Raw genomic sequence first — 24,075 nt, forward strand, 5'->3', positions numbered from 1 at the left:
CCGCCCAGATCATCCTCCTGTTATACTGAATATTTGGGAGTGATGTTATGCTGCTCACCAAAGTGGAGTACAGTATTAGCCACACCATCCTCAACTCACTAACGCGTCCAGTGAGACCACTGCCAAGAACCAGGAGAAAGCAACAATGTACGGAGTCGCTGGCCGTATTTACTCAGTTTCTCTGGGGTTTCCACGGCTCTCACGATCAAAGTTAAGGTGGACGAGGTGGGGAACCTCTACAGAAGTTTACCCCCAATGTATGTCTGAGATGTTTCTGTGTAAATAATGAGCACTGTAAAAGTGGAAATTCTTGTTGTTGACGTGGGTGTGGAGGAAATATCTTTACAGAAAGGCCATTCATTCCGTGGTGAACCAGACTCCAGCTGAAAGATCTGTCAGGGTCTCCTTTCTTTCCATGTGATTGGAAATCCCCCTTTCTCTCAACGTCACGTCCATTTGTTCATTTGTGCTTCAGTTCGAAAGACTAATTTTTTATTTCTCACCAAAGCGTCACATTTTACACACAAAGCAAGTGTCAGCGAGAAGGTGTAAACTGAATTGCAAATGTGTGAATTTTCTCCTGGTGTGTTCCCCCCCTCTCTCTGTTTAACTGCTCCCCACTCAAGTGAATGAGGACAATCTGTCCCCAGGTCTCTCTGCCTATGCTGCTTTGGAATTTGGCAGTGCTTGAGATCACGTGGATCAACTCACTTTACCTTTTTTTGCCTTCTGGAGTGTGACTAATGACTCGATATGTAGCGAATTGTGGTTGAATCTGTCCTAGCACTCGGTGACACAGGGTTTTATTACAGCCACCTGCACATCATGAATTTTTAAATCACAGTTTAATGAGATGAACGACACAGTTTGGTGCAATTTGAATCATCCCAGCTAGCAGCAGTAATCTTCCACTGGTGTGACTCAAGTTGCGCGACATGCAATGAAACAAACTAAAGATAACATTTCCAGGAAATTGGACTTCCGAAGAATCCAGGCTAACAAGAATGTGAGTTAATTAGGAATTTAAAAGAAAATTAAAGTAGTGTGGGAACATAGGAAGAAGATTAAATTTAAGAGGTTAAGAACAGAGAGCAAGAGAAACTTTTTCATACAGTCGTGTGGCTGTGTAATTCATTGGAACAGGAATAGGCCATTCAGCCCCTTGCGCTTGCTCCACCATTCAGTTAAATAATAGGAATCTTTACATTTGTCCACCCCAGTCCATCACCGGCATCTCCACATCACAGTTAAATAATGGCTGATCTGTACCTCAACTCCATTTACCCACCTTAGCTCCATAAGCCCATGATACCCTTACCTAACAAAAACCTACCGATCTTAGTCTTGAAAGCTACAATTGTTCCCCAGCATTCACAGCCTTCTGGGGAACAGAATTCCAGATTTCTACTACCCTTTGTGTGGAAAAAGTGCTTCCTGATTTCCTCCCAACTGGCTTAGTTTTTTAAGATTACACTTTAAGACTTACACGGGAAGTGCCGTACAGTGCTACATATGTTCTGCATTGTTGGGTAGAGGAACTTATCGACCACTGTGATCTCCCCACCCCCCCACACAGTGAAGTCTCACTCTCTGCTGGGACACTGGGAGAAGATACCATTGGCATATCAGGTTCTTCCCCAGAAAGAAAATCAGAAGGCAAGTCAGCTCACCTAAAACTTGACTGCCAGATTCCCAGACCGGTATTAACAGAGGGGCAGTAGATCAGCCTCCCAGCTGCTGAATCAGGGAATGATGTTGGGGAGGAGAGTGGCTGATACCAGGAAGAAGTAAAAAAACTTAAAAATGAGAAAAAAACAATTGTGAAATTTCTCTTACATGACTCGGTCCATTGTCTTCTCTCGGTGTTTCGGTGTAAGGGCCTCAACATGTGAATCTTGTGTTGCCACAGTTTAAAGAAGGTTCCATCATCAGCCGTTTTGGTGTCAACCAGCCTTTCCCAGGACATGCTTAAAACTGAGGGAAATCATTTATGTTCTTGTTACAAAAAACTAGCTGGCAACAGCGTAATAAAACAGTCCTGCAAATTTAGACTGCACCAAAAATGTGCAAATATGCTGTGACTGTGGGCTGAAATATTTTGAAAATTAGCTCCTGTGCTCGTTTACATGCTGACACATTTCACTACTCCAGAATTATATAAACAGATTGAGTGGCACTAAATGGTTTAAAAAAAATTTGAATGGCGGTCAAACCATCCTGGTTTCTAGGAGCCTGTTGATTAAATTAGACTCATTGTACCTTAAGGGATAAATTATCAATAGCCAGAGACCAGGAAGGGAAAGAGATTAGCAAGAAAGTGGGAACATGTTGTGCAAGTTAACAAAAATATCATTTCAAACAGTAACTAGTTTTTTAAAATAAAGTTTGAAAAACAATCCCGACTCCTTTGAGCGTAGTTATACTGTGCCATTTGAATCAATCGGAAGTGGTTTCACATTGATGTGAAAGTGGCTGTGGATTCAGTTTGGGGATCTGAATCCCAAGTGCACTAAAGTGAGAGATGTGACGTCCTCTCTAGTAGGTCGTCTCACACTGCTTGAGCGCTGTATAACTCTAGTTACATCGAGTTACATCAAAACTACAGCACAGAAATGGGCCAACTGGTGACTTTTTATATCGTTATGTGTAAGCCTTGGTTTGGTGGTAGCACTCCCGCCTTTGAGTCAGAAGGTCCCACTTCGTAGTCTTGAGCACATAATCTAGGCTGACACTTCAATGCTGTACTGAGCGAGTGCTGCACTGTCTTTCGGATGAAACAGTAAACCAAAACCTGCCCTCTCAGGTGGATGTAAAAGATCCCATGACGCTATTTCGAAGAAGATCGGGAGAGTTTTCCTAATGTTCTGGCCAATATTTATCCTTCAACCAACATCTCTACGTATTGTTGTTTGTGGGAACTTGCTGTGTGCAAATTGGCTGCTACATTACAACAATGGACTTCAAAATTACCTCATGGGCTGTAAAGGGTTTTGGGACAACGGAAAGTAGCACTTTGGAAGTGACGGGTGTGGCCCAAATGACCTCCTGAGGACTTTATAAACTTATTTATTCAATTTCTTTATTTTTTTTAATCGTTCATGGGATGTGGGTGTCGCTGGCGAGGCCGACATTTATTGCCCATCCCTAAATGCCCTTGAGAAGGTGGTGGTGAGCCGCCTTCTTGAACCGCTGCAGTCCGTGTGGTGAAGATTCTCCCACAGTGCTGTTAGGAAGGGAGTTCCAGGATTTTGACCCAGCGACGATGAAGGAACGGCGATATATTTCCAAGTCGGGATGGTGTGTGACTTGGAGGTGAACGTGCAGGTGGTGTTGTTCCCATGTGCCTGCTGTCCTTGTCCTTCTAGGTGGTAGAGGTCGTGGGTTTGGGAGGTGCTGTCGAAGAAGCCTTGGCAAATTGCTGCAGTGCATCCTGTTAGCACTTCTGCTGCATTGTTATCTGCTGGGGGCAGTATGAGCAGAGCCCCTTTGCCACTAAGTAACTACAAGTTGTGAAGTGTACTTATGTGTAACTTGGGTCTGGTGAGTGAGCATCACACTCCCTGACCTGTTATCTGTAATATAGTCACTTTGCTATAAACCCACAGGTCTTGGCACCCGAAGGTCTTGTTTATCCTGGATTTTGTTTCTCTCTCTCTCCTCGCTCTCAATCTTTTCCATATCCCTTTCCTCACTTCCTCTCTGAGTTTCTCTCTTCCTTTCAATATACAGATTATTTTTACGATGTCAAAGAGTAAAATTAGTAAATCACTCCAGGGCCTCACTAATGTAATTGCAAGTATAGAAATAAATCTGTTCTGGATTGTTCCATCCCTGGACTATGATTACATTACCATAGCAACACTTTCTGTGATGACAACCCAATAAAACAAATCACACGCTGAATGCTCCCATTCTAGCTTTTGTAGGCACCACTGTCCCAAATTATACCTTTTCTCGTATGCCCATCACTGGGATGCAGGTATGAACCTTGTCCAATGTTATATTTTTCCCACAGTACCAAGCTAACAGACATAAGAAAGAACTTGAATTTATATAGCTCCTTTTGTTACCTCCGGATGTCCCAAAACCCTTTACAGCCCATGAGGTAATTTTGAAGTCCATTGTTGTAATGTAGCAGCCAATTTGCGCACAGCAAGTTCCCACAAACAGCAATATGTTAATGACCAGGTAGTCTGTTTTTTAGAGATGTTGGTTGAAGGATAAATATTGGCCAGGACACTGGGAAAACTCTCCTGATCTTCTTCGAAATAGTGTCATGGGATCTTTTACATCCACCTGAGAGGGCAGGTTTTGGTTTACTGTTTCATCCGAAAGACAGTGCAGCACTCCCTCAGTTCAGCATTGATGTGTCAGCCTAGATTATGTGCTCAAGACTGCAAAGTGGGACCTTCTGACTCAGAGGCGGGAGTGCTACCACCGAACCAAGGCTTACACATAACTATATAAAGTCACGAGGACAACAGAAACAATTTGCATTTTATATAGCACCTTTAATGTAGAAAAATGTCCTAAGGCAGTCTGGTAGATTCTATTGTAAATATACCTGTAGCTAACAGCCTACAAGTTTCTGGCTCGAATTCCTGCCTTCAATCATCTCAAGCCATCAAAACCAAACTGACATTATCCTCACCAATCCACCCACATACATCTGGCAGACATAGGTTAACAATAAGGCTTGGTTAATTTTTCTGTTCCTTATCCTGAAGGGTGCTGGGTTCAGTTGTTAGCTCCTCCATGCCACCCTGGTTGAGTTCAGCATTAACCAAGATTTGAGCCATGGACCTTCTCAGTCTGTGTGCCTCAGTTTCTGTCCTATTACAGTGACTTCACAAGCTGCTCTCCTTGACCACACGCTCAACTGTTGACCAGCCCTTAGTTGACTCTACCCTGCTATTTTCGATTGTCTCCAAAAGAGGAAATGCTGGAACCTGGTTAAACATGCAGTGTAACTTACATCTTCCTTTATAGTGTTAATTACATAGAATTTACAGCACAGAAACAGGCCATTCGTCCCAACCGGTCTATGCCAGCATTTATGCTCCACATGATCCTCCTCCCACCCCTCTTCATCTCACCCTATCAGCATTTCCTCCTATTCCTTTCTCCCTCATGTGTTTATCTAGCTTCCCCTTAAAGTTCTACATTCTAACCACTCTCTGGGTAAAGAAGCTAATTTGAAATATTTTTTTCTAGGGGTTCAAATTTCCTTTGAAATAAAAATTGTTTCATAGCTATTTTTCCCCTGAATTGTTCCAGGAACTCCTTTTCATTTTACCCAGAACTCTTGGGATAGAGCTGATGATGTTACACGGGCCTGTTACCAAAAGCTGAGCCCTCCTGTGCTGCTCGGTCTCGCTGTCCACAATAGATTAAACACACTCGACATAATCTACATTGTCCTTAATTCTCTGTATATAAATGGCAGGCTACCAATAGGCGTATTTTCAGAAATGCAAAGCAAGTACAGTAACACAAAGGGTTACAACAATACTGTTAAACTTCAGTTCTCATCGGAACAATTTATGCTGCAGTTTAATGAGAAAATAGTGTTATTACCACCAAGTTTTTAATTGCTGTCATTCATGGCTCATCATTTTCATCAACTATGAAACAATTAGAGCTTTTAATCGGAGATTTAATGCAAAATTATGTGATATAAATTAGTAAAGTTCACCAAAACAACATAGCTTTTTTACATACAGCAAAACATGAATTTGATAACGTGTGTAAAAGACTGCCAGGTACACACGGTGCTGCTTTTTATTAATATTTAAATAGTTATCATAGCATGGGGGACAGTACTTAATCTGTCTGCCTGAAAAGGGGTTTCATAGCAGGAAGCAATTTGCATGATATCTTTTAGTGGGCTGCAATCTTCAGTTAGTTCAGTGGCACTGGTGTGCTCACCGATGTCTAACAATAGAAATAATTTCCTATTCTAGTCACAGAGCAGAGACTAATGGCCCCTTGAATACTCACCAACATGGCTGAAAGCTCATCAAGCTGCAAATCTTCAAGCTTTTTGAAGGGAAAGTATTTAGATTTGCTCCATATGCATATGTTGGATGAGTTAAATTGATACTGGCAATGAAAGCTGATGTGTTTTTATTGAATTTTAAAGGAATAAAAGAATGTTAATTGAAAATGTAATGTTATTGGTAAAATATTATCTCAGGGGACAGACATGATCTTGGATCTAGTTTAACACTTTGACACTGGACTTTGATCACCTTTATAATTTGTTCAGGACAGTACATTATCATAATGGCCCTCAAAAGCATTGAATAATAGTGGATCTCCCCTGGCATCACTCTGATGATTTGGAGAATAGGTTGTAGAAGTTTGTGTACACACACACATGGCCAGATCTCCCATGCTGTTGCTGATTGTAAATCAAGTAATATGCTATTTTATGACTAGTGTTATACCATTTAATGTACAATGCATTAATCTGCTACTAAGGTGTCCCTTTAAGGCTACAAAGTATTAATTGAAGAGTATAAGAGTTCAATTGCTTTGATTTATATTCATTTCAATTTCTTCTATTATCAGATTCAGTAACTCTTCCAAGATACCATTAGCTCATGTTTTTTAAACAAAATACATATATCTTTAAATAAACCTTTTAATAGTTTTTTTATGGGCTCCAGGTGGTCAGGCTCTCTCACAGCTCAACCTGCATGCAGTTGATTGGAGTTTCAAGTGGTGGGCCAAGCTTGCCTATGACTGAGTCTGCTGGAAGAGTGGTGCCAAACAGGGTACTCAGCTCTATCACTACACCATCTCAGAGTTAATTCTGGGATGCTGCCAATAGACATGATCAATGCTCCTGTTTCTCCACATTCTCCTTAGTACAAATTCAGGATTGAACCATTAAACTGATGCAGTTTGTATGTGAAGTAATAAGCCCAATGGAGAGCTTTGAATGGATTTGATTTATTCTATTAAAGGTAGAGACTGAGCGACTGACTGTCTGTTGACCCCTGGTCTACGCCATGCAAGGGATAGGAAAATAGGAACTGGAATAAGCCATTCAGCCCCTTGAGCCAGTTCCACCATTCAATTAGATCATCGCTGATCTGTATCTTAACTCCATTTACTCACGTTTGCTTCATATCCCTGATATCCCTACCTAACAAAAATCGATCAATCTCAATCTTGAAAATTTCAATTGATCCAGCATCCATAGCCTTTTGGGGAAAAGAGTTCCAAACTTCCACTATCCATTGTATGAAAAAATGCTTCCTGATTTCACTTCTAAACGGCCTAACTCTAATTTTAAGATCATGCTCCCTTGTTCTGGATTCCCCCACCAGATGAAATAGTTTCTCTGTATCGACCCTATTGAATCCCTTTATCATTTAAAACACCTCGATTAGATCACCCCTCAACCTTCTAAACTCAAGGGAATATAAACCAACCTACTGCTGTAATTGTGCATTTTATCAATATTGCTACTCCCCACTCCCGTCACAATTTTCCTGTCCCTTCTAAGCATGTTATAGCCTGGAATATTTAGCTCCCGATAATGCCCAGCTTGTAACCAAGTCTCTGTAATGGCTCCTGCATCATATCCTTTAATGTGAATGTGTACTTCTGACTCACTTGTTTCATTTCTTATGCTACATGCATTGTTTAACTAACTTGATAGAATTTTTTTGATGAGGTAACAGAGAGGGTCGATGCGGGCAATGCAATTGATGTGGTGTATATGGACTTTCAAAAGGCATTTGATAAAGTGCCGCATAATAGGCTTGTCATCAAGATTGAAGCCCATGGATACAAAATTGGCTAAGCAACAGAAAGCAGAGAGTAGTGGTGAATATTTGTTTTTCAGATTGGAGGGAGGTATACAGTGGTGTTCCCCAGGGGTTGGTACCAGGACCACTGCTTTTCTTGATATATATTAATGACTTGGACTTGGGTGTACAGGGCATAATTTCCAAATTTGCAGATGACACAAAACTTGGAAGTGTAGTGAACAGTGAGGAGGATAGTGATAGACTTCAGGAGGATATAGACAGGCTGGTGGAATGGGTGGACACGTGGCAGATGAAATTTAATGCAGAAAAATGAAAAGTGATACATTTTGGTAGGAAGAATGAGGAGAGGCGATATAAACTAGAGGGTACAATTCCAAAAGGGGTACATGAACAGAGATCTGGGGGTATATGTGCACAAATTGTTGAAAGTGGCAGGGCAGGTTGAGAAAGTGGTTAGAAAAAGCATACAGGATCCTGGCTTTAATAAATAGAGGCATAGAGTACAAAAGCAAGGAAGTCATGATGAACCTTTATAAAACACTGGTTCGACCACATCTCGATATTGTCTAGTTCTGCGCACCGCACTTCAGGAAAGATGTGAAAGTATTAGAGAGGATGCAGAAAAGATTTACTAGAATGATTCCAGGGATCAAGGATTTTAGTTACGTGGATAGACTGGAGAAGCTGCGGTCATTCTCCTTGGAACAGAGAAGGTTGAGAGAAGATTTGATAGAGGTATTTAAAATCATGAAGGCTAGAGACAGGATAGAGAGAAACTGTTGCCATTGGCGGAAGGGTCAAGAACCAGAGGACATAGATTTAAGGTGATTGGCAAAAGAACCAAAGGTGACATGAGGAAAAACTTTTTTACACAGCAAGTGGTTAGGATCCGGAATGCATTGCCAGCAGGGGTGGTGGAGGCAGATTCAATCATGGCTTACAAAAGGGAACTGGATAAGTACTTGAAAGGAAAACATTTTCAGGGCTACGGGGATAGGGTGGGGGAGTGGGAATAGCTGGATTGCTCTTGCATTGAGCCAGCATGGACTTGATGGGCCGAATGGCCTCCTTCCATGCTGTAACCTTTCTATGATTCTATGATTTGTGTACAGAACTCTTATTCGGGTAACTGACCCCACCCTACTCATGTGTCCTGCTGGTCTTTTTCTCACACTTTGTGACTTACAGTGTGGATTTTTTCCTCCCACCTTTCTAACTAGTTTAAATCTTTCCCCACTGCGCTATTTACCCTTTCTGCAAGGACATGGGTGTGCCTCCGGTTTGAGTGAAGGCCATCCCATCTGTACAACTTTCCCTAGCCCCAAAAGTGATCCCAGTGTCCCAGATATCTGAAACCCTCCCCTCCACGCCATCCTTCGTGTCACACGTTGACAATCGTAATCTTTCTCTCCATCTGGTCCAGCATGTGGCACTGGGAGTAATGCAGAGATTACTATCCTGGAGGTTCTGTTCTTTAATCTAGAACTTAACTCCTTGAAATTCCTCAGTAGAACCTTAAACCTACAGCTATCTGTGCCATTGGTTCCCACATGAACCACGGCCTCTGGCTGCTTGGCCTCCCATTCCAGAGGTTTCTTGATCTCCTGACGGAAACCCTGGAAAATTGGATTGGTGCAGGGATCACAAGATCATCTTAAAGCCAGAGAGGGAAGAAATTTGCTTGAAAAATAAAGTGGGGGGAGGGAGAGAAGGAGATCTTAAGGCTAATCTTTTTCACCAGTGCCCTTGCAGTTGTAGTCCTTTAGGAGTTTGCAGGTGAATAGTGGACCACTATCAGCTGAACAAAAAACAATGTGTTCAGCTTGTACTGTACCACCATATAGCTTTTGCTCCACACCATAATTCCAGTGCTACTACTTTTGACAATATTTCTGATGGAATGTTTCTGGTTTTCATACACTTTAAATATCTGTCTCATGGCAGAAATCTCGCACGTAACTGGTGCCAAGCTGCACAAACAATATTTCCGTTTGAAAAATTTTAACAGATGACAGGCCTGTATTTCAGTCAGATTTTTAAGTTTATCCAAACCAACTTTATAACAGTGTTGGGATTTTCTCCGGTATTTCAGATCATTAGCTAGCACAAAAGGAGACAGTGTTGGAAGTTCTGTGATGCCAAATCTGAAGACACTTATAAAACTCACCATTAATTTGAAACTGTTCTCATGTGAAGGTTAAAGAATATTCATTAATAAACATGCTAGCTTTCAAAACCATTTGGTTGCATTCAAGAGGACTTTTGAGTTTCTTTTTATTTGTGCAAAATGGTCAAAGTTCTGTCAAAAATGGAAGTGGAATTTTCTGACGGGGCTTTAAATGCTGTACTCGCATGAAGTGTGACACTCTCAAAAAAACGATTGGAAGAAACCATTGGAATCTGCAAATTATTCCCCAGTCAGTGGTTATCCTAGACAATGTTTTATTTTTTTAGGAAGAGGTGCAGAAACTGGGAGTAACAGCTTGTGTTCATTAGGCTGTGGGACTGAGCTCCTCTGATTTCAGTCTCCTGTGGTTTAGATTTTGATGAAGTTTTTGAGCAAAAAATTTAAACATTAAACTATTAAGCTGATTTGTATTTGTTATCTGTGGATGTGTGGTGCATTTTACAGTCTAGCGTTCTGCTTCTTTCAAAGTAATTCTTTATAATAACATTTCTTGTGGCTGTTATGACCATTGAATCATCGATGTTCTTCTTCATTGGCCAAGTGTTCAATTCAGTTTTTTTCTCCTTTCTATTTATAACTTTCATTATATTTTTATTCACATTTTGTACTTTCTCCTTGATTTTAGTTTTCTTTTCAATCAGATTTCACCTCCCAAAAATCCTACACAATCGCATTCCAACAAAAAAAATCTTTTGAGATACAGCCACCTTAATAGTCCACCCTCACTCCAGTATATCTCTCCAAAAACAGCATTTATCACAAGGCAAAAAAAAAAAATCACATATTGTGGCTCCAGTAATTGCCTTCTCTTCTTCACAAACAGCATGGTTCACCCCACCAGGTCTACCAACATTCTGCCCTCCTGGTATATCCTTGCCCCGTACGTCACAATCCCTATCTGTCTAACTGGCTCCCATATTTGTAGTTTCCCAATACAGGATTTGGCCCAATATGTTTAAAAATGACAAACGTTAGGCTGGACCATTAGGTACACAGCGGTGGTGATTTTTGGAGTCTACACTGGCAGAGGGGAAATCGTGGCCACTAGCAGCATGTGACCGATGGCCACACACCCGCACTTGTAAACTGTGGTCAGGAGCGGGCACCCTGGCAGTACTTTTCCCCCTCCCTCGTCTGTAGGTGGTGAGGCCGATGTAGCCCTGGCTGAGGACAGGCAACGCAAGGTAGACGAAACCTAGAACTAGGAATCAAACCTGGGACATTCTGGTCTGTTTGAAAGATATATGTTCATTTACATGTATGTGTGTGTGTGTGACTGGTCTCGACCTTTCAATGACCTTTGAACCTTCTTATAGAACCAAACTAGTCTTTGTAACTTTCAGTTGTTAGTCTATTTTATTGATTTGGAAATGCAAGACAGTAATAAGTTTTATCTTTTGTTTTCATAAATAAAGTCATAAGTAGAATGTGCTTGTGAGGAAACTTGCTGGGGGGGGGGGGTTGGTTTACAGATAACATGCTCTATAAGTCCTTATCTTTTATAGGATCCATCATCTGGACCTTTCATTGCAAAATACAGGATTAATGTGGTTCCTTTCCTTTTATGATGTCTCTTTGCTGTATATGCACATCCCCTATATCACTTTGCTGACCTGTGATAAATGTACTTAATAAAATATTACTACCAAACCTCACATTTTGAATTTTACTACAGCCAATGACCAGGTATCATCCTGAGGTAATCTTCAAGCAGATACTGACGAAAAAAAAATTCCTTTTTTTTTAAAGGCATATTTTTGTGCTTTTATTTTTGGGATCAGTGAGGCATTGAGTATCAGCTGTCAGCATCAAGGACTCCCTGGCCAGATGAAGTATATTGTTTGATTCAGAGTAAAGCTCTCATGAGTACCTGTCAACTAAGAACTGGAATGCAACTTATTTTACATAGGATCTTTCTAGACAGGAGGGGAGTCAGATAGGAGTGAGAGAGAGACACAGGCAGAAAACCAATTAAGCTTGTATCAAAGACCTTCTCTGGGAGTTTGTTCCACATATCCATTATTCTGTGGGGGCAATAAGTTTTTTTCTGATCGCTAATTTTGTTTGAGAATTGTGAATTTTGTATTTTGAATCCTCGTTGTAGAGTAGAACTCATTATAATTATACATTTTTAATGGTATATTTATAAGGTACAACTCATCAATGTAAACAAGATGGTTTTCAAATATAGAAAGATGATAAATCAACAAAACTTATTTGTAACACCTTTGTGTTTTGTGATTGAGAGTGTCTGTAGTAATAATGTTGCAAGTGTCAACGTGTGATATAACAATGACATTACACAAATCAGTTAAAATAGCTAAATAAAACTTTAATAAGTCTAGTTGCAAATGTACATAAATTGCACAGCCACATATTTTAACACAACCAACTTCTCTGTACATTATTACAGGTTAAGTAAGCTGAAGTGAGTCCAGCAAATACTTTAAACTTTAAACATACTTACAAAAGTGTAAGGATATAAAACGTACAACAGCTTTCCAGGGACAAGTATCAGTGGGCACCAGTTAATCTGCGTATGTCCTTAGATACAGCGTTTGTGGGCAAAGATACAGAGAGAACAATTTGAATTATTTCAAGTCCTGATTTGTTTGCGGCAAATTGAAGTAAAGCATCATACATATGCCGCACATTCTGTGATAGTACAATCGCATTTTTAATTTAGGCTCTAGAAAAAGAATGTTGAAAACAATGTCCGACATAGAACTTTTAGCTTTTTAACTCTTTAAGTCTAAATTTCCCAGCAAAAAAAGTACTTTTGAAATAACCTGTTCATGTATATTTTTCCATTCCAACATTGCAGATACAGCCAATAGCACAGCATTCTATTCAAATTAATTGTAGGGTTTCCGTGGGGTTTTTTGGACTGGGAATAACTCGTAACAAATTGCAATTCACACTTTCAGGCTAAATATTGCCAATGGAAACAAACAAACTCGCAGTATCCCAAGATGCCAATGGATGCAAAAGCCACAATCTTTGGCATAATGCTCTGTTTGAGGAGACTTAACAGTGTCACCATTTTTAGGAAAGCTTCTTTCTGAAGAAAATGCTGCAGACCCTCAGGCCATTGGCATCTTGGAGTCTTGTGTGATTTAAGCTCCTACCACAGTTGCTCAAATTCTTCAGGAGGGTGACAAAATCCCCATAATATGTCCATTATTCTTAGAAGAAATTAAGACCTGCTCTTTAAGTTGTTTGACTTTTCACGGTTAGTATTTGATAAACACTGGTACAGTGGAGCAAATTGTTTTTAAATGCAATACTGAGAAATGTGCATTTCTAAAATCAAATTGAATGTACATAAGTTCGGCAAATAGGTGGTTTTCAAACTTTGTTTGTGTGGGGAGCCCCTGCAAATAGTGACACACACTCCGGGACGCTTTGCAAATAGAAATACATCCCCAGGGGACCCCGTCCTAACTTCTGAAAGACAGTGTCAGCTACCCAAAGAAAAACAATGTTATTATTGCAGAAAATGTTTTTATTAATAAACAGCAACAGAAATAATGCTAGTGGCAATGACTACAGAAATTATAGAAAGTTAATGGCCTCAAGGATCCCTGGGATACCCCTGTGGACCCCCGTTTCAACTCCTGTGCTGTAAACTAAAAGAAATGATAAGAGCTAGTGAGTGGCTTTTACATAGAGAATTATCTAAGTCAAGGAACTTTCACAGTGTTTATAAAAGAAAAAAAATTAACAATGTGCAGTTTAATTCAAATTGTAAACACGGATCCACAGAATATTTTACATGCACTTTAAAAAAAACCATCAAAATTATAAAACTCTCTTTTTAAACTACAATTTAAAAAAATACAAACCTACAAAATAATAAAAGTAAAAATCCTATGTAAGGCAGACATTGTTTAACTGTAATAATATATAAAGCTATATGGGTGTTGGCTAATATAGAAGTTTAGCAGTGCACTTAAAAAGCTGACTTCTTGTTTCACATCTTAGTTTTGCTAATACATCACATTTCAGGAGGTTGTGATATTGGAGCCCCCGAGGCTGCTTGGGTTCCATGGCAGTGCTTAAAATCAGTACACTGAACCAGTTCCCTTTTTCTCTGAAACCACTGTGAGCTGGCTAGTTGGCTTATTATACTAAATCACTGGTGCAGTCGTGATACTTGTCATACGTCAGTGAAGCTAAATACAAATGCAACTTAAGATGCTGCAAATCTGAAAAGTCAAGAAGTATAACAAATGGCCTTGAGAACTACAGAACCACAGATTGCAATCACACAGTGATTTTGTTTGCCTATATAAAGTGGTTTTAATTTGCCACCACTGGCTTTTATCAGACATATTTTTAACAACATAAACAGCAGTTAAAGATGCAGTCACTCTGCCGCGACTTTGAGACAAGCAGTACCAGAAACAGATGTTAACTATATACAGTTTATGTTGGATACATAGATAGAATTTTAACACAGTACAGATGCAAAAACTGACTCTCACGGATAAAAATTAAATTGGGAAGAAAGTCATTCTTTCTCTTACGGGTCTTTTTTTTAAAATACCCCCACAAACACACATAGGTATAAATTTAGTAGAGCTATTATTACTGTATAGTTGTAAAGATTTGTTTCTTAAAATCAGATTTTTTTGAAGCAGCAGTGGCCAGTCCATCTGTTTCCATGGGAGCAGCAGGATATGGAAGATAAAATGCACCAAAACCATCAATTGTGCAGGAAAGCCTTTATGGAAAGTAAAAAAAAATGGTGCACATATGAAAAATACCAGCTTATCAAGTCAGACTCAACGTAACTGAGAAGATAAATACATATCAAATGCATCCAAAAGTAGTGATTCACATACTTGCAATGAATAAAAGCTTGCCATCTGCTTGTTTCGTATATCACTTTGATTCACAGGCAGTGCTTTGCTATCGCTTCCGATTATGAGTCAAAGGATCTTTTCGCAGACAGGTTTTTTCGGTAAATAAGCTGTTCTGTGCAGTACTCCCAGCTCAAAATTGCAATCCTCTCTCTCTGATATCACATTAGTAACTATACTGTAGTGGTTTCAAGCCCTCAAACTGTTTTTCTCTAAAACAAAAGTTGGCTGAACTTGGTTGGACCTGCTGAGGAGTATGATCCAGATAGCAGACTGTGCATGAGCCCTCATGTTTCCATCAGCTGTTACGAAGTAGCATTTTCTTATAAAAGGATTCAAAATAGGAAAGTTGTATTCCCCCAAAAGATAACTTCATATGCATGGTAAGAGCAAAGGTGCAACACGGACACCAAGTTGGAGAGATGTCAATAGTAATCTGACAGATAGTCTTCCTCTTACTTATCCATCAGGGATATAAACAGCAAGCTGAAGCACATGGGAGGTCAAAATCGGAAAACGCTAATTATCAGTAAGTCAATTTATACATAACAATGGGAAAAAGTACTGTAACTTGTATAAAACTGGCCTATCGTTAAGTCTGTATACCCGATTGTGGTGGAAATAAAGCAGTAACCAAACATCCCCAGTTTCTACTGAGGCATTTATAAGGAGAGTTGACTGTACAATGGACCCACTTGAAGTTGAAGATATTAGTTAGTACTTACGGTGGAGTTGCTCAGCAGTAATCAAACAGAAACTGCAATGGTGGAAAACAACATTTCTGAGCACTGCTTTGTTGGTTACGGTTATTTCATCATCAAAATCCCACTGCACACTTAAGTTTTTGAGATTCATCACCCAAGTTTACTTTATGGATTCAATGGTATTCCAGTGCAAGATGTTTGATTGAAAACTTTCTAAGGCTTACTACTGTTCTTTCCCCCAATAACATGCTTCTTTGTGACTCCAGGTGGCCATTCAAATGTATTTTCATAAACAAACACAAATTTAATCACGAGATATTTGGATGTAAGTTTCTCTAGCTGTTGCTCTAGCTGATGCCTGTGTTGTTGTAAGCACTCTTGATATGAGCTAATTCCTTTCACAGATATGGATCTCCACACTAGCAGTTGCTGCTGTTTCTGAATTCCCCGTTTTCAGTGATCTGCAGTTTGGTGGGATTGGTCGGGGAGATTCCATTGCGGCTCTGCATGCTGTATCGCTCTTTCAACTGTGTCAGTGCGCTCATCAATCGGGCGTTAGCTGCATCCAGTGAGACAATGCGTTTCTCCTGTTGAAAACAACAGTGTCCTTCAGTTTATACGTATCCAATACAGTAACTTACTTTAAAAAAACACCCCAATACTAAAATAATTTATACACATTTTAAAAACCGACATATTCTGTATAGTTTTATTGAAGATTTCAGGATAAGGGCTCTCAATTAACTTATTTCCAAGTATTTTTCTGAAAAAAGCCAGCCCTCCAGCAATTCCAAAAATAAACAGATTAAGTTAATCTCTGTGGCATTTCCAAGGCCAGGCACTGGAATATGTCGTGTCGTTGCCTAGCATCAGGTCCCAATGGTCCCACTGCTCAAAGCAACAAACCGAGGAGCAGAGAATGTTTTAGCATCAAGCCCCAAAAATGCTGGAAAGGCTGGGAGCTGTGCCGTCCTGCTGTAACTTTTCCAAAATTGTCAGACCTTCCAACCAAAGGAAATACTCAACCATGTGATGAAGCCACGAGCATGATGTAACCAACTGTGCTGGGGATTCAGGGACTGCTTTGGGCTCTTATAAACTTTGGTCTGTCACAAACTTTGTATTTATTCCATTTGATATATTTATGTATGCACACACACACACACACACACACATACACGCAAGTATTAAACAGTCTAGGTGTTTGTTCTGAGATTAGGCTGAAAAAGTACTGATAATAGCTCTGCACTAAATCTGATTAACACAAATCAGATTGTGTGAAAAAAATATAAATAATAAACTCTGGAAACTGATGGAGAGGATGAAATTAAATAATCAAACATCTGAGAGGGTGGAGTTAGTAACTTGATTTATACTTGAGCTTGCTGGTCACAAAGACAACATATGGTCTGATTTATGGAGTGTATCCATTGCCTTTATAAATAAAGTGTGATTTCACTAACACATTTCAGGCTCAGGAAATATTATACTGAGGTTCTAACCTGTGCCTCAATGATCTTCTGCTTAGAGTCTACTGCTGCCTGCATCTCTGCATGATCTTTCTTTAGCTCATCTTCAACAGCCATTAATCTACAAGAAGAAAACATGAGTAACACAGCAGGTTCAGTATTACTGATCAAACAGACTTGAAAGCTCAGTCAATCCAGAGATTAGATACTATAAAGTGCTGATTAGCAGTATTCTAGTACATTTTGAGTAAATCGGGTACCAAAACAGCTGTCATCCTTCTTCAACACTCAATAATTTTGTAACAATTATTTTGAAACAACCAATACTTTAATTGCAGGGGGAGGGTGTTATTGAGCACAGTTGCATAAAAATAAAAATTCTCCCCTCCCCTTCTGAAGGTGCTGACTCATACTTGGGTACTGCTTCACAGGTGCCATTCTCCCCTCAGTATCTTCCCCAAGCGGGCATTATTTGTGTGAACATTTGCAGTGAGTGCCAGTAGGGAGCATTATAACCAAGCCCAAATACGTCTCACCCAGAATTCACACACTCCCACTTCTAACTTAGATCACTGGATAACAATCAACAGCAAGAACCATGGATGATTTTCCCCTCCCAACCGAGAGGCCAATTATAGCCCTCGTTCTGCCAGCCTGGCTGAGATCATTTAAACCTGGGCACCTTGTTAATCTACTGCTGATATGAGTAAGTTAATCATTGGGAGAGTGATATGTATTTTAAAAATTAACAATGAAGAGTAATTAATTACTATATTTTAGTAACCTCTAGATACAGTATAATATGACAATTTTTGAATTTTGATGTTTAAAACATTAACCAGATGTGGGGCAATCGAAGAATGCCAGGCAGGTCAGGCTGTAGTGGAGGGATACTGCACTCATGGTACGGTCCTACCCACATTTACTGGCAGAGGTGCAATTACCTCGTAATAACATGCAGAAATGGCTGCACTGGCTCCAGGAAAACAGACAGCCATATGCTAAGCTTTACCATCTATTGCAAGGAAACCTGCAGCTAACATCCACAAGAGGGCTGGCATTGCTAGTGGCACCACCTCCTCCTTCTCCTCCTCATTCTGCACCACCTCCATTTCACCAGCCATCAAACATGGGGTTGGACTATTGGTCACAGAATCAGGCTCCTGCCTCTACATTTATTGTGCCAGTTGTTAATTGTATCCATATGATTTATATCAATTAGTGTTAATTGTATTCAGGTGGTGTGTATCAATTGAGGACTCTCTTGTATCTATTTATATGAGAGCTTATCTAAGGTGTGGAGGGGGTGATGTGGATCTCTGTGAATAAAGGCTCGGAAGCAACTGAAGACCAGGTTCTAATATTCTATCCTTCACCACCGGGCTATCCAATTTATTACATCAGCCACTGGGTTTTGACAGGCATTTGTTACCCAAAAAATGTTTGCAAAAGTTGAAATATTTACATTAAATATTAGCAGCCCTTATAGGAGCTATTAACGTTTTTCTCTGCAAATGTGGCCACTTACCTTTTAATTGGCCACATTCTTTTAAATTTACCCACCACCATTTGCAGGCAGCCCCTTAAAAAAAAAACTAGATATGATTTTCTGCCTCCTTCTAGTGATGTCTTAATGCCAGGTACAATATGAGCTGGGAACCTGTCCACACTATTCAGAATCTGGCTGGATCAGCACACTAACGATCAGGTGGGCACTACCAATGCACACCGAATAACACCCAAAAGGAAAATCTACTCCACACTGCCCCAACTAGCCTTAAAGTGATCGGACACATATCCTCCACCCCCCACATACACAGACACACACATAAACCAACAATGAGCTGGATTTATATCCTTCCATCCTGACTGCGAAAAGCTCAACAACCCCCTAAGTGGCCTGTTAGTGATTAGACAAATACCCTTGTGCCCCATTTACACTGCAAGGAATAGAATGTATAACCTTCCACCACTGTGCAAGGATATGAACAGGCATCTGTTCCCCCAAACTAACTTCTGTAACCTAATGGGCATATTTAGATCCTGCCACCACCACCGCCCCGAACTGGAGGATTGTGGTTATTGTGGCTTTCATAGTACATATCTAAATATTTTATGCCAACGTGAAACCAGCCAGATCTGCAATCCCTAGGAAATATTTGCCTAATTATTCAACAAAATCCTTGTTTTGATGTTCAATGAGGGAGCTTGAAGAGATATACTGGTAATTGCACTCAGTGTCAACATCAACATTTAGTTCACAATTATGCACTGTCTACAAAACTGCACTACAGTAGAAATTACCCCAGGCAAAACAGATGGTTGGCTGCATACCTGCTGATAATGCCTTTCATCTGCACATCCTTGTCTTCTTGCTGCCTGCGAAGTCGTTCCTCACCCTCCTCCAGCCTGGCTTGATACTCCAGCATCATCTTTTGTGCTTGTTCCTCTTGGTTCTTTAAATGCACCTCATACTCCTCCAGCTTCCTATTGGACGCCCTCAGTTTATCCTGAAGTATGGCAATCTCCTGCTGATACTGAAAGAAACAATAAAGAAGGTAAGCAGAAGAGAGAAGCTTTTTTAAAAATAAGTTTGACTGAAAATTTGCTGGAAAACCTAACTTTTTTTCCATTAAAAACAAGACCTTTAGTGCCCTATAGATTTATGTCCACTGTGGTCCATCAGTTATACACTGACATGTCAAATAATTCAACCACAATCCTTTTAAGATTCCTAGTCTACACTGTATTCTGTACGAACATGGGGTTACTAATTTCAACATTGTCTCCAATACATAAGTGAAAAAATAATCCAGTTACAATATTTTCAGTATTATATTTTAATGAGTGCTTAACACGTTGTGCAGGCTTGGGTTGCAAATCATGGATTTTGAGAATCAGGGATTTTTTTTTAAATCAGTGTGCACAATATAAAAGGAAAGAGTGAGTGAGTTTGAAAGGTTGTGACTTTGTGAGAAACTTGGAAGACTAACCCCACAGTGCATAGCAACTTTCGGTTAGTGATTTTAGCGGGTAAACTTAAGAGCTATTAATCTGTTATCACTTTATAAATGCTGCATTACTACAGTGTTGAAACCAGCTTCAAGTCCTTCTAAATTACTTCATTCCTACTTGCTTTTGGGGATAGCTTCAGCTCACCGTATCAAACATGCTTAATGACTACTTTGGATCGGCAACTCAATGTTTATAATGAATATAAAATGCACCATTCCCCCCTCCAGGTAAAACAGGTTGTGCATCAATTATGGGCACTGTTCAGATAAGAGCTGGGTAGATGATAAAGCATTTAGTTCAGCAGTCTGTCATTTAATCATATGCAGTTGCTGTAAGCTTTTTGAAATGATTGGTAAAATTTTAAAAATAGCTTAAAGGGGAATGCAACTCTGTAGGTAGCTAGCATGACAGAGAGGTACAATCCTCTACATCAGTTTACCAAAAATTAGATTTTACAGAAGTATCCAGTTTCCAATTCAGACACGCTGCATGGAAGCAGGTTTAGTGATGAGTAACGAATTAGTTAACAATCTGCAATCTGACAGTAAGGGAACAGCTTGCAAATAGTGACTATAATATAACTGAATTTAATATTAGGTTTGAGAAAGTGAAGGGAGAGTCACAAACCAAGGTTTTAAATTTAAGTATGGCAAACTTCAAAGGGATGAGAAATGAACTGACTACAGTAAACTGGGTTGAATTGTTAATGAGTAAACCTATGAACAAACAGTGGGAAGTATTCAAAAAGTATTTGGTACACTATAAACCGGTACATACCCCTAAAAGGCACATGCTCCACTTGTGTAGTTAAGAAACCACGGTCAATAAATAAAGAGACAGTATCAAGCTAAAAGAAAAGACTTTCAAAGGAAAATATAAGGAAAAGTGGAAATCCAGCAGTCTGGAAGAGCTCTAAAAAGCAACAAAGGAAGTAATAAGAGGTGCAAAAAGGGAATATGAAAAATAACATGCAAGAGATATGAAAGCCAACAGCAAAAGCTTTTATAAATCTATTAAGAGAAAGTGGCAAAGGGGAACATGGGCCCATTAAAGACAGATGCAGGTGAGACTAAAATGGACAATAAGGAAATGGCAGACTTGTTAAATGAGTACTTTGTGTCTGTGGAGGAAGAGGACAAAATACCAGAGGTACAAGGGAAACTAAAAATACCAGAGGTACAAGGGAACCTAAAAGTAATACCAGAGGTACAAGGGAATCGAAAAATAAGTTAAGGGGAGGAACATAGTGGATTTAATATGTTTAAAAAATGGTAATGAAGAAAATAATGGGACTTAAAATAGACAAATCTCCAGGACATGATGGTTTCCACTCAGGGTATTAAAAGAAATAGATGAGGAAATTGCAGATGAGTTAGTCATAATTTTTCAAAGCTCTCTAGATTCAGGAATTGTGCCTTTTGGATTGGAAAATTGCAAATGTCACTCCATTACTTAGGGAGGGAGGGAGAAACCAGGTAACTACAGACCCATCAGTTTAACATCATTTGTGGGGAAAATTACTGGAATCTATCATCAGAGACAGTCACTGAGCACTTGGATAAAGATTAGCTGTTCAAAGTGAGTCAGCATGGATTTGTGAAGGGCAGGTCATGTCTGACTAATCTAGTTGAATTTTTTGAGGCGGTCACTAACATGTTGGATAGGGGAGTGTCAATGGATGTTGCCTATATGGACTTCCAGAAGGCATTTGATAAGATTCCACACAGGAGATTATTAGCAAAAATGAAAGTGTACAGAATTGGACATAAGCTCCTGACATGAGCCGGTAATTGGTAGGACGGTAGCAGACAGATAGTAGGGATAAATGGCATCTTCATGATTGGCGGGATGCAACAAGTAGTGTTCTTTAGGGATCTGCATTGGGGCCTCATCTTTTCACCATATATATTAATGACTTGGATGAAGGAATAGAGGTTTGTATATCCAAGTTTGCAGATGACGCCAAGTTAGGAGGCACAGTAAATTGTACAGGTGGGAGCAGGAAGGGACATAGACAGACTAAGTGAGTGTGTAAAACTATGCTAGATGAAGGTCAATGTGGGGAAGTGTGAGGTTATCCACTTTAGATTGGAGAAAGCCGAGTAAATGGAGTTGAGGTGCAGATCAGCCATGGTCTAAATGAATGGCGGAGCGAGCTCAAGGGGCTCAATGGCCTCCTGTTCCTATGAATGCATTGGGATGACAAGAGCCAGGATGAGTAGCTTCAGTTCATCTGCTTCAGGGGTCTCCCCTGTTACTTCCAAAGAGATCCAACCAAAGATGCCTCATTTTTTCCAAGAGTCTATCAAGTCTATGTTGGGATCAGCTTCTATGAGACCAGAAAAGGGAGACTAATGCTCATTGGAGCAGACATGCTGAAGGGAATCCCACTACCTGATATCACCTTAGTACGTACATATAGGTTGCTAAAATTAAGAGAATCCCATAAACAATTTTCTTTTCTGTATTCTAACTTATACCGAACACCAGTATTGTTGAGTAGCAATCTGTGATGGTACTTATGTATTCTTAACTTCCCCTTTAAGCTAGCAAAAATAACAGCTTTTTTTTGTGTATTATTGAAAATTTGCAATTCATGTTAGTCTAATCCTCCATTCATCATACCCATGAAAAATAAATTAAGAGGACTAGGTCATTAAACAGATTAGGATTTTAAACAGCCAATTTGAAATCAATGACTGGGCTTTTAGCATTTTTTCCACATTTTTATTTTGATTCGTTTTCTATAACATGACAATGTAACATTGTATCACTTTAAATGATCAGACTGCCCCATCATAAATCAGAACACACTTTCATTAGCCAAAAAATTAAAATACCTGCAATTATCATATTTCTACCCAAGTTAATATGCAACAGAAAAAGCAGTCATTGTTGTGTAATAGAAAAACAACACCTTTTAAAGGTGAATATTCTGTCCGGTAATTGTCATTACCTTCTCTATCTGGCTAAGTTCCTCTTTAGGTCTGACATCATCCCTGTGCTTAGAGCCTGGGTCCACTGTTTCATCATCTATGAACTGCATGTTCATATTCATCAGCCATGCTGCAGTGCGGTCCACTGAGGACAAGGCATTCGCAGGTGAGGGGGCCTAAAAAAGCGTGATAAAGCTCAGCTTTGTGTTTGAATTTTACACAAAGAAAAATCAAGCAGAGGAAGTGAAGAGATACAGATTTTGTGACGTTGTTTTTATTGTTACAATGGAGCCTTCTTAAGATCAACTCTCGTGTTATAGGAAAAAATAATATTGATCTCATCCAGGATCTCTTAGAAATCTCCCAAAGATTTTTTTATTATAATAAAACATTCTGCTGCCAGATGTCACTAGTTCACCCAGTAAATGTACAACATTTTCACAGTAAGCTAAAGGGATTTACTGGAATGGACAATGTACCAGTGTTATTTTTAATCTCTTTTTCTTTTTTTAAATATTCTATGCCATTCACTTTCCCTGGCTGACAATGAGCTCGGAAGCTGATCCTTAGCATCTCGTCAATGATGCTCTAAATACAATTGCTGCAAGGTGTGCTTTTCCCTCCCATCCTGGGGATAAGCTCTTGGCCTCTGAAGATTCTGTTCAGATTGAGGACTCAATGCTTGGGGAACTGCAACTACAAGCATATATCCCACCAGCTGCTGCACCAACTTAAAAAAAAATTAAATCACTCTGTGTATATTCTGCAGGCAACAAGACATTAAGATCCAATTTTCCTCTGTATATGAATTCAAAAATAGGGATGACGCAACTGGCGGAAAAAAAACTTTTCCTGCATGGGCAATGAGCCCAAAATAAATATGCAAAGAAGAATAAATGTAAATAAAAAAGGAAGTACAGAGGCAAACAATCGGGGAACAATTTCCATGTTGCACATGAGCAATGGATGCATGCAGCACATGAAAGCTGATTTCCTTCTTAATCTGAATGTTGGAATAAAGGTAATGGATTTTTATGCCAATCAAGATGGGGTTGTTAGGACTGGGAATTAGGCTATTTTTCCAGTGTCAGCAGGTCACGGATAGTACAGCCAG

General features: G+C 39.6%; 1 protein-coding gene across 7 annotated transcripts in view; it reads right to left on the reverse strand.

Annotated features, from left to right (window-relative positions):
- Nucleotides 1-12,283: 12,283 nt before the first annotated feature.
- dab2ipb (DAB2 interacting protein b) overlaps nt 12,284-24,075 on the reverse strand; it is a 278,946-nt gene continuing 267,154 nt past the window's right edge. For 5 of the 7 annotated variants that reach the window (XM_067969754.1, XM_067969753.1, XM_067969755.1 and 2 more), the window contains 4 exons: nt 22,982-23,137; nt 19,345-19,547; nt 17,044-17,131; nt 12,284-16,128 (listed from right to left, as the gene is read on the reverse strand). In XM_067969754.1, coding sequence (XP_067825855.1) covers nt 15,961-16,128; nt 17,044-17,131; nt 19,345-19,547; nt 22,982-23,137 — 615 coding nt within the window. In that variant the 3' untranslated portion in view covers nt 12,284-15,960. The remainder of the gene's footprint in view (nt 16,129-17,043; nt 17,132-19,344; nt 19,548-22,981; nt 23,138-24,075) is intronic. The other 2 variants (XR_010958133.1, XM_067969756.1) reach the window with 2 other exon arrangements.

The sequence above is a fragment of the Heptranchias perlo genome, chromosome 31, assembly GCF_035084215.1.
Source record: "Heptranchias perlo isolate sHepPer1 chromosome 31, sHepPer1.hap1, whole genome shotgun sequence".
Lineage (NCBI taxonomy): Eukaryota > Metazoa > Chordata > Chondrichthyes > Hexanchiformes > Hexanchidae > Heptranchias > Heptranchias perlo.